This window comes from Somniosus microcephalus, chromosome 3 (assembly GCF_052327205.1).
Source record: "Somniosus microcephalus isolate GS21.2 chromosome 3, FLI_Smic_1.0, whole genome shotgun sequence".
NCBI classification, from domain to species: domain Eukaryota; kingdom Metazoa; phylum Chordata; class Chondrichthyes; order Squaliformes; family Somniosidae; genus Somniosus; species Somniosus microcephalus.
This window is the reverse complement of record NC_140989.1, coordinates 110,323,770-110,339,783: the sequence shown is the minus strand read 5'-3', so window position 1 is coordinate 110,339,783 and position 16,014 is coordinate 110,323,770. Positions and strand designations below refer to the sequence as shown.

General features: G+C 49.8%; 1 protein-coding gene across 3 annotated transcripts in view; it reads left to right on the top strand.

Moving 5' to 3' along the window:
• LOC147121259 (ribosomal protein S6 kinase alpha-2) overlaps positions 1 to 16,014 on the top strand; it is an 823,768-nt gene that overhangs the window by 440,470 nt on the left and 367,284 nt on the right. For all 3 annotated transcript variants that reach the window (XM_085981473.1, XM_085981472.1, XM_085981470.1), the window contains exon 2: positions 14,762 to 14,878. In XM_085981473.1, the coding sequence (XP_085837599.1) occupies positions 14,762 to 14,878 (117 nt within the window). The remainder of the gene's footprint in view (positions 1 to 14,761; positions 14,879 to 16,014) is intronic.

Below are 16,014 nucleotides of genomic sequence, written 5' to 3'. Positions count from 1 at the left end.
GCCCCCCCCCACCAAGGGATCTACCTTCCTCAGTCCCAGTGGCTGGCTGGACCACCTGATATTGGGGCAGTCCGCCCACTGGTCTTCGGCTGCAGCCCGCCCGCCCAATTCAAATCAGTCATAGTCCTCAAAATAGACAGGGCCTCCTGGCAGGATTACTGGGCAGCCAGCAGCCCAGATATCGCTCTGGGGGGAATCCATCCCATTGCTCCAGATGTTTATTGTGGTTCTGTTGCAGCCTAATCCAGACAGTGGTTTGCTCATTGCTTGACACAGCAAATTCACGGGTTATCTCTTCCTCACCAGAAGTTGCTGGTCGATTTGCGCATTAATAATGGCATGTGGCGTTCTGACGCCGTTATTTTTTCAGCAATGGCTTTACAGTTTCCTTACTCATAGTGTACAGTGGAAATCTCGCCCTTCCACGATTTCCCCCTTTTAAGTATATGCTGTAAAGGAAGTGCCTACCAAATTTCCCCAATTATGGTATTGGCTTGGTTGCGGCTGCACTTTACCCAAATGAACAGGGAATTCTGCCCCAGTACAATGATCAAGAGTGAATGTTAGAGCTGACAGAATGTCCATTATGTCCATCTATGAACCTAACTAAATGGCTTCCTAAGGTGAAGCAGAGCAGTGACAGATAGAAACTGATAACACGCAGATATCCTCAGTACAACAAAATACAACAGGCTTTTTAAATTGAGATTTTTTTATAACTTCAACTAAGAAATCACACACACCACACACACAAGCATACATACGTAGCACCTTTAAATTTGGCTATCCTTTTAACATTGGTATCTCCAGAGCATGAAATAAATGTTGCATTTCTAATGAGATTTGAGTTCCTTTTCCCTACTCATAATCACAAGTCTGCTTAATTATGGGAAGTATTTGCTTGCCAGGGTGCCTGACTGTTTCTTCTGATCCCTGACAGTGGACTCTGCTCAGGGACCCATGGACAAAAATAACACAAACACACATCTTCACTATAATATATATATGTATATGTATGTATATATCACAAAAAAATACAAATTTAGAATACATGTACCCAAACTAAGGGCAAAAATATAAACATAGAGAGATTTCCTTTGATCTTTCTGTGTGAGTGACATTGTAAACACGACAGGGAGATTTGCTCTGGTTTGTATGGGCGAGATTTTGCTCTCAAAATAACGATAAGGCTAATGGGGATCACCGTTATTTATGCACAAATGGTACAGCAACTTCAGACGAGGGGCAGATGTGCGATTAAACGCAAATATCCAAAAGTTTCTGTCCCAATGGTACTGCTCTACTGTTAGCTTCGTGAAAATGACATCTCGCTGTCTGCCTTGCCATTGAGTTACATTGAATAGTGTGAAGTTGCTGTATTTGCGCGGTAGGTACAAACTAAACTTCCCACAGAAAGTCTTGCCATTTCAATCTAAGTACCCTTTTAACTACATAACTTTTAATTAGTTACACAACCTCTCTGGCACTGAAAATTAACTATTACAAGTGTGGAGTCTCATTCCTTCAGGTTTGAATTGTTTTTGGAGATTTTAAAAATGTAAAATTTCAAATTTTTTAATTTGTTATTTACTTTTCCTTTGTGTCTCTATTTCTCTCTCTGACTCCAATCTTTCTTTTCTTCTCTATATTTCTCTTTCTCTACCTGATTTGGCATCAAATTCATCCACTCTGATTTACACTGTTAATTTCACAATCTTTTCAGCTTATTGGTTAAGGAGATACACAGTCGCTTATCCTGTTCCCTCAGGTCCCAGATGCCTGGTTTCCCTCAGGTCCCAGATGCCCGGTTTCCCTCAGGTCCCAGATGTCCGGTTTCCCTCAGGTCCCAGATGTCCGGTTTCCCTCAGGTCCCAGATGTCCGGTTTCCCTCAGGTCCCAGATGTCCGGTTTCCCTCAGGTCCCAGATGTCCGGTTTCCCTCAGGTCCCAGATGTCCGGTTTCCCTCAGGTCCCAGATGCCCGGTTTCCCTCAGGTCCCAGATGTCCGGTTTCCCTCAGGTCCCAGATGCCCGGTTTCCCTCAGTTCACAGATGTCCGGTTTCCCTCAGGTCCCAGATGTCCCGTTTCCCTCAGGTCCCAGATGTCCGGTTTCCCTCAGGTCCCAGATGCCCGGTTTCCCTCAGGTCCCAGATATCTGGTTTCCCTCAGGTCCCAGATGCCCGGTTTCCCTCAGGTCCCAGATGTCCGGTTTCCCTCAGGTCCCAGATGTCCGGTTTCTCTCAGGTCCAAGATGCCCGGTTTCCCTCAGGTCCCAGATGTCCGGTTTTCCTCAGGTCCCAGATGTCTGGTTTCCCTCAGGTCCCAGATGCCCGGTTTCCCTCAGGTCCCAGATGCCCGGTTTCTCTCAGGTCCAAGATGCCCGGTTTCCCTCAGGTCCCAGATGTCCGGTTTCCCTCAGGTCCCAGATGTCCGGTTTCCCTCAGGTCCCAGATGTCCGGTTTCCCTCAGGTCCCAGATGCACAGTTTCCCTCAGGTCCCAGATGCCCGGTTTCCCTCAGGTCCCAGATGCCCGGTTTCCCTCAGGTCCAAGATGTCCGGTTTCCCTCAGGTCCCAGATGTCCGGTTTCCCTCAGGTCCCAGATGTCCGGTTTCCCTCAGGTCCCAGATGCCCAGTTTCCCGCAGGTCCAAGATGCCCGGTTTCCCTCAGGTCCCAGATGCCCAGTTTCCCTCAGGTCCCAGATGTACGGTTTCCCTCAGGTCCCAGATGTCCAGTTTCCCTCAGGTCCCAGATGTCCGGTTTCCCTCAGGTCCCAGATGCCCGGCTTCCCTCAGGTCCCAGATGCCCGGTTTCTCTCAGGTCCCAGGTGCCCGGTTTCCCTCAGGTCCTAGATGTCCGGCTTCCCTCAGGTCCCAGATGCCCGGTTTCTCTCAGGTCCCAGGTGCCCGGTTTCCCTCAGGTCCTAGATGTCCGGTTTCCCTCAGGTCCCAGATGTCCGGTTTCCCTCAGGTCCCAGATGTCCAGTTTCCCTCAGGTCCCAGATGTCCGGTTTCCCTCAGGTCCCAGGTGCCCGGTTTCCCTCAGGTCCCAGATGCCCGGTTTCCCTCAGGTCCCAGATGTCTGGTTTCCCTCAGGTCCCAGATGCCCGGTTCCCTCAGGTCCCAGGTGTCCGGTTTCCCTCAGGTCCCAGATGCCCGGTTCCCTCAGGTCCCAGGTGCCCGGTTTATCTCAGGTCCCAGATGTCTGGTTCCCTCAGGTCCCAGATGCCCGGTTTCCCTCAGGTCCCAGATGTCCGGTTTCTCTCAGGTCCCAGATGCCCGGTTTCCCTCAGGTCCCAGATGCCCAGTTTCCCTCAGGTCCCAGATGCCTGGTTTCCCTCAGGTCCCAGATGCTCGGTTTCCCTCAGGCCCCAGATGTCCGGTTTCCCTCTGGTCCCAGATGTCCGGTTTCCCTCAGGTCCCAGATGCCCGGTTTCCCTCAGGTCCCAGATGTCCGGTTTCCCTCAGGTCCCAGATGTCCGGTTTCCCTCAGGTCCCAGATGCCCGGTTTCCCTCAGGTCCCAGATGCCCGGTTTCCCTCAGGTCCCAGATGCCCAGTTTCCCTCAGGTCCCAGATGTCCAGTTTCCCTCAGGTCGCAGATGCCCGGTTTCCCTCAGGTCCCAGATGCCTGGTTTCCCTCAGGTCCCAGATATCTGGTTTCCCTCAGGTCCCAGATGCCTGGTTTCCCTCAGGTCGCAGATGCTCGGTTTCCCTCAGGCCCCAGATGTCCGGTTTCCCTCAGGTCCCAGATGCCCTTTTTCCCTCAGGTCCCAGATGTGCAGTTTCCCTCAGGTCCCAGGTGCCCGCTTTCCCTCAGGTCCCAGATGTCCGGTTTCCCTCAGGTCCCAGATGCCTGGTTTCCCTCAGGTCCCAGATGTCCGGTTTCCCTCATGTCCCAGATGTCCGGTTTCCCTCAGGTCCCAGATGTCCGGTTTCCCTCAGGTCCCAGATGTCCGGTTTCCCTCAGGTCCCAGATGTCCGGTTTCCCTCAGGCCCCAGCTGTCCGGTTTCCCTCAGGTCCCAGATGCCCGATTTCCCTCAGGCCCCAGATGTCCGGTTTCCCTCAGGTCCCAGATGTCCGGTTTCCCTCAGGTCCCAGATGCCCGGATTCCCTCAGGTCCCAGATGCCCAGCTTCCCTCAGGTCCCAGATGCCCGGTTTCCCTCAGGTCCCAGATGTCCGGTTTCCCTCAGGTCCCAGCTGTCTGTTTTCCCTCAGGTCCCAGATGTCCGGTTTCCCTCAGGTCCCAGATGCCCGGTTTCCCTCAGGTCACAGATGTCCAGTTTCCCTCAGGTCCCAGATGTCCAGTTTCCCTCAGGTCCCAGATGTCCGGTTTCCCTCAGGTCCCAGATGTCTGCTTTCACTCAGGTCACAGATGCCCGGTTTCCCTCAGGTCCCAGATGCCCGGTTTCCCTCAGGTCCCAGATGCCCGGTTTCTCTCAGGTCCCAGATGTCTGGTTTCGCTCAGGTCCCAGATGTCCGGTTTCCCTCAGGTCCCAGATGTCCGGTTTCCCTCAGGTCCCAGATGTCCAGTTTCCCTCAGGTCCCAGATGTCCGGTTTCCCTCAGGTCCCAGATGTCCGGTTTCCCTCAGGGCCCAGGTGCCCGGTTTCCCTCAGGTCCCAGATGCCCGGTTTCCCTCAGGTCCCAGATGTCTGGTTTCCCTCAGGTCCCAGATGCCCGGTTCCCTCAGGTCCCAGGTGTCCGGTTTCCCTCAGGTCCCAGATGTCCGGTTTATCTCAGGTCCCAGATGTCTGGTTTCCCTCAGGTCCCAGATGCCCGGTTCCCTCAGGTCCCAGGTGCCCGGTTTATCTCAGGTCCCAGATGTCTGGTTCCCTCAGGTCCCAGATGCCCGGTTTCCTTCAGGTCCCAGATGTCCGGTTTCTCTCAGGTCCCAGATGCCTGGTTTCCCTCAGGTCCCAGATGCCCAGTTTCCCTCAGGTCCCAGATGCCTGGTTTCCCTCAGGTCCCAGATGCTCGGTTTCCCTCAGGCCCCAGATGTCCGGTTTCCCTCTGGTCCCAGATGCCCGGTTTCCCTCAGGTCCCAGGTGCCCGGTTTCCCTCAGGTCCCAGATGTCCGGTTTCCCTCAGGTCCCAGATGTCCGGTTTCCCTCAGGTCCCAGATGCCCGGTTTCCCTCAGGTCCCAGATGCCCGGTTTCCCTCAGGTCCCAGATGCCCGGTTTCCCTCAGGTCCCAGATGTCTGTTTTCCCTCAGGTCCCAGTTGTCCGGTTTCCCTCAGGTCCCAGATGCCCGGTTTCCCTCAGGTCACAGATGTCCGGTTTCCCTCAGGTCCCAGATGTCCAGTTTCCCTCAGGTCCCAGATGTCCGGTTTCCCTCAGGTCCCAGATGTCTGCTTTCGCTCAGATCCCAGATGCCCAGTTTCCCTCAGGTCCCAGATGCCCGGTTTCCCTCAGGTCCCAGATGCCCGGTTTCTCTCAGGTCCCAGATGTCTGGTTTCGCTCAGGTCCCAGCTGTCCGGTTTCCCTCAGGTCCCAGATGTCCGGTTTCCCTCAGGTCCCAGATACCTGGCTCCCCTTAGGTCCCAGATGCCCGGTTTCCCTCAGGTCCCAGATGCCCGGTTTCTCTGAGGTCCCAGATGTCCGGTTTCCCTCAGGTCCAAGATGCCCGGTTTCCCTCAGGTCCCAGTTGCCCGGTTTCCCTCAGGTCCCAGATGTCCGGTTTCCCTCAGGTCCCAGATGCCCGGTTTCCCTCAGGTCCCAGTTGCCCGGTTTCCCTCAGGTCCCAGATGTCCGGTTTCCCTCAGGTCCCAGATGCCCGGTTTCCCTCAGGTCCCAGATGTCGAGTTTCCCTCAGGTCCCAGATGCCCAGTTTCCCTCAGGTCGCAGATGCCCGGTTTCCCTCAGCTCCCAGATGCCTGGTTTCCCTCAGGCCCCAGATGTCCAGTTTCCCTCAGCTCCCAGATGTCCGGTTTCCCTCAGGTCCCAGATGCCCTTTTTCCCTCAGGTCCCAGATGTGCAGTTTCCATTAGGTCCCAGGTGCCCGGTTTCCCTCAGGTCCCAGATGTCCGGTTTCCCTCAGGTCCCAGATGTCCGGTTTCCCTCAGGTCCCAGATGTCCGGTTTCCCTCATGTCCCAGATGTCCGGTTTCCCTCAGGTCCCAGATGTCTGGTTTCCCTCAGGTCCCAGATGTCTGGTTTCCCTCAGGTCCCAGATGTCCGGTTTCCCTCAGGCCCCAGCTGTCCGGTTTCCCTCAGGTCCCAGATGTCCAGTTTCCCTCAGGTCCCAGATGTCCGGTTTCCCTCAGGTCCCAGATGCCCGGTTTCCCTCAGGTCCCAGATGCCCAGCTTCCCTCAGGTCCCAGATGCCCGGTTTCCCTCAGGTCCCAGATGTCCGGTTTCCCTCAGGTCCCAGATGTCCGGTTTCCCTCAGGTCCCAGATGTCCGGTTTCCCTCAGGTCCCAGATGTCCGGTTTCCCTCAGGTCCCAGATGTCCGGTTTCCCTCAGGTCCCAGGTGCCCGGTTTCCCTCAGGTCCCAGATGTCCGGTTTCCCTCAGGTCCCAGATGCCCGGTTTCCCTCAGGTCCCAGGTGCCCGGTTTCCCTCAGGTCCCAGATGTCCGGTTTCCCTCAGGTCCCAGATGTCCAGTTTCTCTCAGGCCCCAGATGTCCGGTTCCCTCAGGTCCCAGATGTCCGGTTCCCTCAGATCCCAGATGTCCGGTTTCTCTCAGGTCCCAGATGCCCGGTTTCCCTCAGGTCCCAGGTGCCCAGTTTCCCTCAGGTCCCAGATGTCCGGTTTCCCTCAGGTCCCAGGTGCCCGGTTTCCCTCAGGTCCCAGATGTCCAGTTTCTCTCAGGCCCCAGATGTCCGGTTTCCCTCAGGTCCCAGATGTCCAGTTTCCATCAGGTCCCAGATGTCCAGTTTCTCTCAGGCTCCAGATGTCCGGTTTCCCTCAGGTCCCAGATGCCCAGTTTCCCTCAGGTCCCAGATGTCCAGTTTCTCTCAGGCCCCAGATGTCCGGTTTCCCTCAGGTCCCAGATGTCCAGTTTCTCTCAGGCCCCAGATGTCCGGTTTCCCTCAGGTCCCAGGTGCCCGGTTTCCCTCAGGTCCCAGATGCACGGTTTCCCTCAGGTCCCAGATGTCCGGTTTCCCTCAGGTCCCAGATGCCCGGTTTCGCTCAGGTCCCAGATGCCCGGTTTCCCTCAGGTCGCAGATGTCCGGTTTCCCTCAGGTCACAGATGTTCGGTTTCCCTCAGGTCCCAGATGCCCGGTTTCCCTCAGGTCCCAGATGCCCGGTTTCCCTCAGGTCCCAGATGCCCGGTTTCCCTCAGGTCCCAGATGCCCAGTTTCCCTCAGGTCCCAGATGCCCGGTTTCCCTCAGGTCCCAGATGCCCGGTTTCTCTCAGGTCCCAGATGCCCGGTTTCCCTCAGGTCCCAGATGTCCGGCTTCCCTCAGGTCCCAGATGCCCGGCTTCCCTCAGGTCCCAGATGTCTGGTTTCCCTCAGGTCCCAGATGCCCTGTTTCCCTCAGGTCCCAGATGCCCGGTTTCCCTCAGGTCCCAGATGCCCGGTTTCCCTCAGGTCCCAGATGTCTGGTTTCCCTCGGGTCCCAGATGCCCAGCTTACCTCAGGTCCCAGATGTCCGGTTTCCCTCAGGTCCCAGATGCCCTGTTTCCCTCAGGTCCCAGATGTCCAGTTTCCCTCAGGTCCCAGATGCCGTCTTTCCCTCAGGTCCCAGATGTCCAGTTTCCCTCAGGTCCCAGATGCCCTGTTTCCCTCAGGTCCCAGGTGCCCGGTTTCCCTCAGGTCCCAGATGTCCGGTTTCCCTCAGGTCCCAGATGCCCGGTTTCCCTCAGGTCCCACATGCCCGGTTTCCCTCAGATCCCAGATGCCTGGTTTCCCTCAGGTCCCAGATGCCCGGTTTCCCTCAGGTCCCAGATGCCCGGTTTCTCTCAGGTCCCAGATGCCCGGTTTCCCTCAGGTCCCAGATGTCCGGCTTCCCTCAGGTCCCAGATGCCCGGCTTCCCTCAGGTCCCAGATGTCTGATTTCCCTCAGGTCCCAGATGCCCTGTTTCCCTCAGGTCCCAGATGCCCGGTTTCCGTCAGGTCCCAGATGCCCGGTTTCCCTCAGGTCCCAGATGCCCGGTTTCCCTCAGGTCCCACATGCCCGGTTTCCCTCAGATCCCAGATGCCTGGTTTCCCTCAGGTCCCAGATGCCCGGTTTCCCTCAGGTCCCAGATGCCCGGTTTCTCTCAGGTCCCAGATGCCTGGTTTCCCTCGGGTCCCAGATGCCCAGCTTACCTCAGGTCCCAGATGTCCGGTTTCCCTCAGGTCCCAGATGCCCTGTCTCCCTCAGGTCCCAGATGTCCAGTTTCCCTCAGGTCCCAGATGCCGTCTTTCCCTCAGGTCCCAGATGTCCAGTTTCCCTCAGGTCCCAGATGCCCTGTTTCCCTCAGGTCCCAGATGCCCGGTTTCCCTCAGGTCCCAGATGTCTGGTTTCCCTCAGGTCCCAGATGCCCGGTTTCCCTCAGGTCCCAGATGCCCGGTTTCCCTCAGGTCCCAGGTGCCCGGTTTCCCTCAGGCCCCAGATGTCCGGTTTCCCTCAGGTCCCAGATGCCCGGTTTCCCTCAGGTCCCAGATGCCCGGTTTCTCTCAGGTCCCAGGTGCCTGGTTTTCCTCAGGTCCCAGATGCCTGGTTTCCCTCAGGTCCCAGATATCTGGTTTCCCTCAGGTCCCAGATGTCTGGTTTCCCTCAGGTCCCAGATGTCTGGTTTCCCTCAGGTCCCAGATGTCTGGTTTCCCTCAGGTCCCAGATGCCCGGTTTCCCTCGGGTCCCAGGTGCCCGGTTTCCCTCAGGTCCCAGATGCCTGGTTTCCCTCGGGTCCCAGATGCCCTGTTTCTCTCAGGTCCCAGATGTCAGGTTTCCCTCAGGTCCCAGATGCCCGGTTTCCCTCAGGTCCCAGATGCCCAGTTTCCCTCAGGTCCGAGATGTCTGGTTTCCCTCAGGTCCCAGATGCCCAGTTTCCCTCAGGTCCCAGATGCCCAGTTTCCCTCAGGTCCCGGGTGACTGTCTGTGTGGAGTTTGCACATTCTCCCCGTGTTTGCGTGGGTTTCCTCCGGGTGCTCCGGTTTCCTCCCACAGTCCAAAGATGTGCAGGTTAGGTTGATTGGCCATGATAAAAAAATTGGCCCTTAGTGTTAGGGGGGATTAAATACGTGGGGTTACGGGGTTACGGGGATAGGGCTTGGGTGGAATGGCTGTTGGTGTAGGGACCGGGTGCTAGGGTTTGGATGATCAGCCATGATCTCGTTGAATGGCGGAGCAGGCTCGAAGGGCCGAATGTCCTACTCCTGCTCCGATCTTCTATGTTTCTATATGTTTCTATGCCCTGTTTCCCTCAGGTCCCAGATGCCCGGTTTCACTCAGGTCCCAGATGCCTGGTTTCTCTCAGGTCCCAAATGCCCGGTTTCCCTCAGGTCCCAGATGTCTGGTTTCCCTCAGGTCCCAGTTGCCCGGTTTCACTCAGGTCCCAGATGCCCAGTTTCCCTCAGGTCCCGGTTTCACTCAGGTCCCAGATGCCCGGTTTCCTTTGCTGCACTGTTATCAGTTCACACTTTCACCAACGCAAAAATTGTAAAAGCTTAAACATGCAAAGGAAAGTATAACTAATGGCAGACACCATTAGATGTCCTGCTACAGCAAAGTCTTGACCTATGTGTTAGCGACAGCAACTGGAAATCGGAAAGAGGGGAAAAAAATCTTCTACAAATGGGCACATGTGATTCTCTGAGATATTTTCCCTGCTCCCCACAACCCACGAGTGCTTGATTGTGGAATCATCCTTATAATGTAGTCATTGGCCCAAAATTTGCGATCGGAGGCTTCCCGTGGGTGGATGCCCCCGACCTGTAAAAAATCTACTCATTTACTTGGTGGCTCAGGAGATATGGAGACTTGCGATCCTTACACACTTCCATAAGTATGAATGGGGATCACTTAAAAAATACACGAACACATGAAATACATTAAAAAATTACATATTTAAAATGATTTAAAATGCCATCTCATTAAATATTTTAAATGAAAATTTAACTTTTTGAAACTTTTTAAATATGTTTTAACGGGGCTAAAAATAAATTTACCTTATTGGACAGGGTTTTTAATATATAAAAGAGCGATAAAATTTTATTTATCTATTTTTTAAAACTCTTTTGCTGGTAAAAGCAGGCCTTACACCTGCTTTTACCAGGCGCAACAATTTCACGGGTAGTCAGCGGGTGGAAGTTGGGGAAATAGCACAACTCTCCACCTGCACAGGCCCATTTCCAGTTACTGTCGCTAACACATAGGCTTCGCTTGCCTAAACCCGGAACTTGCGCGGCCCCTACGGGCACATACACACCTCGTACACACCCGTAGGGGTCGCAAAAAACGGCCCAGTAAATGTAAAAAAAACTTTCAAAAGTGAGGTGAAATGTCTTTGGTAAACTGGAAATGTCTTTGTCGCTGATAAAAAAAAACAATGGTAATGTTGGACAATGTTTTGTATGTGAATCGATATGTGATTGTGTTTGTCAGTCGTCAGGCAATGTGTAGGAGTAGCGAAATATTCCCAATGTCTTTGATCCTGTTTCGGGCCTAGTACACTCAGGATTACCTAATCTACATGCCACCTAACCAGCAGTCCTTAAAGGCACTGCTGAATGCCGCCACCCAAAAGTAAGTTTCTCCTGGCTCTACATCAAAACTGCGAGCTGATGCCAGTTGCCACTCGCCCCCTCCTGATTGCCCCCCCGCTGGGCTCACCTTAGGTCCTCGGTAAGCGGGAGGCTGGCCAACCTTGCAGTCCCCGTGACTGGCGAGTTGCCTCTGGGGCTGTGACTAGCGTCCACAGATTGCCGGTAGTGAACAAATGAGACCAGCGGACCAATTTGTCGTGGTCCTGCCACTGGCCTCATTAGGCACGTGTGCTGCAAGCGGATCATACCTCAATTCAGGCACAATCCAATTTATAGACCTCTGACTGACAACCTTCAATACTCACTGCGAACAAAATATTCTAAGCTCTATACGACCCTCACTGTATGTAAGTGCCATGTATTGTAACCTGTACTATTCCACAGCCTAAGGCAGCATGTGAACTTCACTGAGCTCAATAAAAACCATTATTGGACTGGATTTCACTCACCCTAGTCTATGTTTACAAGATACTAGGACCTTGGTCATGTAACTTCCGATTTTTTTAGTTCACTGAAAGGCTGAGGTCACAATCACTTGTGAACACACAGGTGTAAATGGGCAACATAAACCAATCTTCACTGATACATTTCAACTTTTACTAATAAATTATTTCTAGACATGGTTCTTAGCACACCAGAAAGGTGGGGGGGTTGGGGGATGGTGTGGGAGGATTCAGGAAAGGGTAAATTCAAAAGCAGTAAGAGAAATGTCAAGGCTGTAGAGCAGAGTAGTGATTTGGGTAAAAATAAGCAGAGTGGGTCAGGAAGGGACAGAGAGCTTAACAAAGGTAATAGGCCATCAGTGATTATGTTGACATCAGGGAAAAATAGAAAAAAATTAAAACTAAAGGCACCATATCTAAATACATGAAGCATTCACAACAAAATAGATGAATTAATAGTACAGATAGAAATAAATGGATTTGATTTAATAGCCATTATGAAGACGTGGTTGCAGAGTGACCAAGGTTGGGAACTAAATATTCTAGGAAACTTGACTTTTAGAAGAAATAATAAAGAATGGGATAAAGGCAGTAGAGCTAAAGGATCTTAGCTCAGAAAAAACAAAATGTAGAATCACTTTGGGTGGAGCTAAGAAACAACAAGGGGCAGAAAACACTGGTGGGAGTAGTTTATAGGCCCCCTAACAGTAGTTGTAGTGTCGAGCACAGTATAAATCAGGAGGGGCATGTAACAAGGGTAACACAATACTCATGGGGACTTGAATTTTCATATATACTTGAATTTTCATATATACTGGGCAAACCAAATTTGCAGTAATAGTGCAGAGGACAAGTTCATGGAATGCATTCAAGATAGTTTTCTAGATCAGTATGTCGAAGAATCAACTAGGGAACAGGTTACTTTAGATCTAGTATTGTGCAATGAGACAGGGTTAATTAATAACCTCTACTAAAGGAGCCTCTGGGGAGCAGTGATCATAATATAATAGAATTTTAAATTGAGTTTGAAAGTGATTTAGTTAAGACCGAAACTAGGGTCTTAAATCTGAACAAAGCAAACTATGTAGATATGAGAGGTGAGTTGGCTAAGGTAGTTTGGGAAACTAGATTAAAATATATGATGGTAGATAAGCAATGGCAAACATTTAAAGAAATAATTCATAATTTACAACAAATATAAAAGAATAAAATCCCTACTGGAAAAATGGTCCAATCGTGGCTAACAAGAGAAGTTAAAGATAGTACTGTATTAGATTAATGAAAGAGGCTTATAATGTTGCCAAAAAGAATAGTAAGCCTTAGGATTGGAAGGATTTTAGAATTTAGCAAAGGAGGTCCAAGAGATTGATAGAAAGTAGAATATGAGAGTAAACTAGTAGGGAACATAAAAACAGATTGCAAAAGCTTCTATAGGTATGTAATTGTGGGTTTCTTACAGGCAGAGACAGGAGAAATTATAATGGGGAATAAGGAAATGGCAGATACATTAAACAAATACTTTGTATTTGTCTTCATGGAAGAAGACACACAAAACAATTCCAGAAATAGTGGGGAACCAAGAGTCCAGTGAGAATGAGAAACTTAAAGAAATTAGTATTAGTAAAGAAATAGTACTGGAGAAATTAATAGGACTAAAAACTGACAAATCCCCTGGACCTGATGGCTTACATCATAAAAAGAACTGGCTACAAAGATAGTGAATGCATTTGTTTTGATCTTCCAGAATTCTCTAGGTTCTAGAAAGATCCCGCAGCTTGGAAGGTAGCAAATGTAACTCTGCTATTCAAGAAAAGAAGGAGAGTGACAATAGACCAGTTAGTCTGACATCAGTAGTAGGGAAAATGTTAGAATCTATTAGTAGGGACATGGTAACAGGGCACTTAGAAAATCATAATACTATTGGGCAGAGTCAACACAGATTTTTGAAAGGGAAATCATGTTTGACAAATCTACTAGAGCTATTTGAGGTTGTAACTCACAGGCTAGATAAGGGGGAACCAGTGGATGTGGTGTATTTGGATTTTCAAAAAGCATTCAATAAGGTGTCACACAAAAGGTTATTACACAAAATTAGCGCTCATGGGATTGTGGGTAATATATTAGCATGGATTGAGGATTGGTTAACGGACAGAAAACAGAGAGTAGGAATAAACAGGTCATTTTCGGATTAGCAGGCTGTAACTAGTGGGGTACCGCAAGGATCAGTGCTTGGGTTGCCGCTATTTACAAACTATATTAATGACTTAGATGAGGGGACCGAGTATAATGTATCCAAGTTTGCTGACAATACAAAGCTGGGTGGGAAAGTAAGTTGTGAGGAGGATGCAAAGAGGCTGCAAAGGGATATAGACTGGTTAAATGAGTGGGCAAGAACATGGCAGATGGAATATAATGTGGAGAATTGTGAAGTTATCTACTTTGGTAGTGAAATAAAGAATAGATTTGCCTTTCTAATCTAGGCTTTATTAACTTTAAAATCCTGTAGCACATCTTTCCACACCCAGTCCCAACCAAAGCTAGAAAGAACTGAATTTAAGATGGCCACCACAAATCACATGACATCAACTACCAATGAGATTACAGCATATATCCCAAGGCAGGAAACAAACAACCAATCACAATACTTCTTACTAACATAAAGAATAATCACCACAGGTAGGAAAAATAGAAAAGCAGAATATTTTTTAAATGGTGAGAGATTGAGAAATGTTGGTATTCAGAGGGGCCTGTGTGTCCTTGTACACAAATTGCAGAAATTAACATGCAGGTACAGCAAGCAATTAGGAAAGCAAATGGTATGTTGGCCTTTATTACAAGAGGATTTGAGTATAAGAGCAAAGAAGTCTTACTGCAATTATATAGTGCCCTGGTGAGACCACACCTGGAGTATTGTGTACAGTTTTGGTCTCCTTACTTAAGGAATGATATACTTGCTTTAGATGGATGGGGGATTAGAATCATAGAATCATAGAAAAATTAGGACACAGAAGGATGCCATTCAGCCCATCGGGTTGTCCTCTGAGGAGAGATTGAGTAGACTAGGCCTATATTCCCTGTAGTTTAGAAGAATGAGAGGTGATCTCATTGAAACATCTAAAATTCTAACAGGGCTTGACAGGGTAGATGCAGGGAGGATGTTTCCACTGGCAGGGGTCACATTCTCAGAATAAGGGGTCGGCCATTTAGGACTGAGATGAAGAGAAATTTCTTCAGTCAAAGGGTTGTGAATCTTTGGAATTCTCTATCCCAGAGGGCTGTGGAGGCTCAGTCATTGAGCATATTCAAGACAGAGATCAATAGATTTTTGGATATTAAGGGAATCAAGGGATATGGGGATAGTGCAGGAAAGTGGAGTTGAGGTAGAAAATCAGCGACGATCTCATTGAATGGCGGAGCAGGCTCGAGGGGCCAAATGGTCTACGCCTGCTCCTATTTCTCATGTTCTTAGAATATAATGATTCCAAGGTGCTTGTATGAAAATATTGCTCCAGTGTCCTAATGGGTCAATGTGGGTTAAAAAAATCATGTGCAGAATGTATGGTTTATTGCTGTTTTGTGGGGTCTCCATCTAATGTAATCTTTTGTGTAACTATTTCCATGCAGGATGAAGGTATTGTGAAAGAAATAGACATCAGTAACCATGTGAAGGAAGGTTTTGAAAAAGCAGACCCCTCTCAGTTTGAATTGCTCAAAGTGCTGGGTCAGGGATCCTATGGAAAAGTAAGTGAATTACTGGAATTGCTTGATTGCTTTCTATTAAACATAGAAGATAGAAGATAGGAGCATGCCACATTCAAAAACAAACTTTTTTGATATCGGATTCAAGTTTTATCTAATTGGAATGTGACCAAATCTTCCCCACATTGAGTATCCACCTTTACCATATTTCTTAAAATAGACAATGGGATGGGGGCAATTGGTCTTGGGCAAGGTGTAAAAATAAATCGCCCATTCTTCGCTATCGCCCAAGACAAATTTCATCCCCAAACACTTTGCGGGATGATTTCCTGTGTGTGCTGTGTACAACAAAATGGTAAATCTCTCAGTACAGCACTGAAGAGTTAGCCTAGATTATGAGCTCAAGTTCCTGGAGTGTGTCTTGAGCCCAGAGCCTTCTGACTCAGAGGCAAGCGTGCTGACACTGAGCCATGGATGCCCTTGGAGTGTGTGCACACTTCATCAGTGCTGTTGAGGAGATTGAAAATTGAACTTTTTAGTCTCTGCCTGCTATTTGCTGAAACAGCTTTTTGAAAAGTTCTCCAATGATCAGTTCGTAAACAATTATTGTGAATCGTGAGCTCCTGTTACACAAATAAAAAAATGTCAAAAAACAAACATGATGGCCCAGATTTTCCAATCGCAGGCCTCCCGCGGGCGGAGGGCTGCGATCTGGAAAAATCTGCGCCCTTACCTGAGGGCTCCCGGGAGGCGCACAGTTCCGCTGCTGGGCCTCTCCAAACTGTCGGTGCGCGGGGCCCACGTATCCCAGAGGTGCAGGTAGTTCGCAGCGTCCCTGGGATCAGTGGGCCATGGGGAGCCAATCAGAGAAGGGAATCTCCCTTCATACATTTGACAGGAAGACCTGTCAAATATATGAATGGAGATCACCCCCAAAACATAGTAAAACTTCAAATAATTTTTTTTTTAAATCACATTTTTAAAATGACTTGAAATTACATAAATTAACTATTTTAAACAAAAATCTACATTTTTGAAAAAAATAATTAAAGTTTTTAACAGGGCTAAAAATGAACTTACCTTTCTTTAAAGTATTTTTAAATGATAAATCAGTGGGAAAAAATTTTTAAGAAACTTTTTTCAACTTTTATCCTGGTAAAAGCTGGCCTTACGCCTTC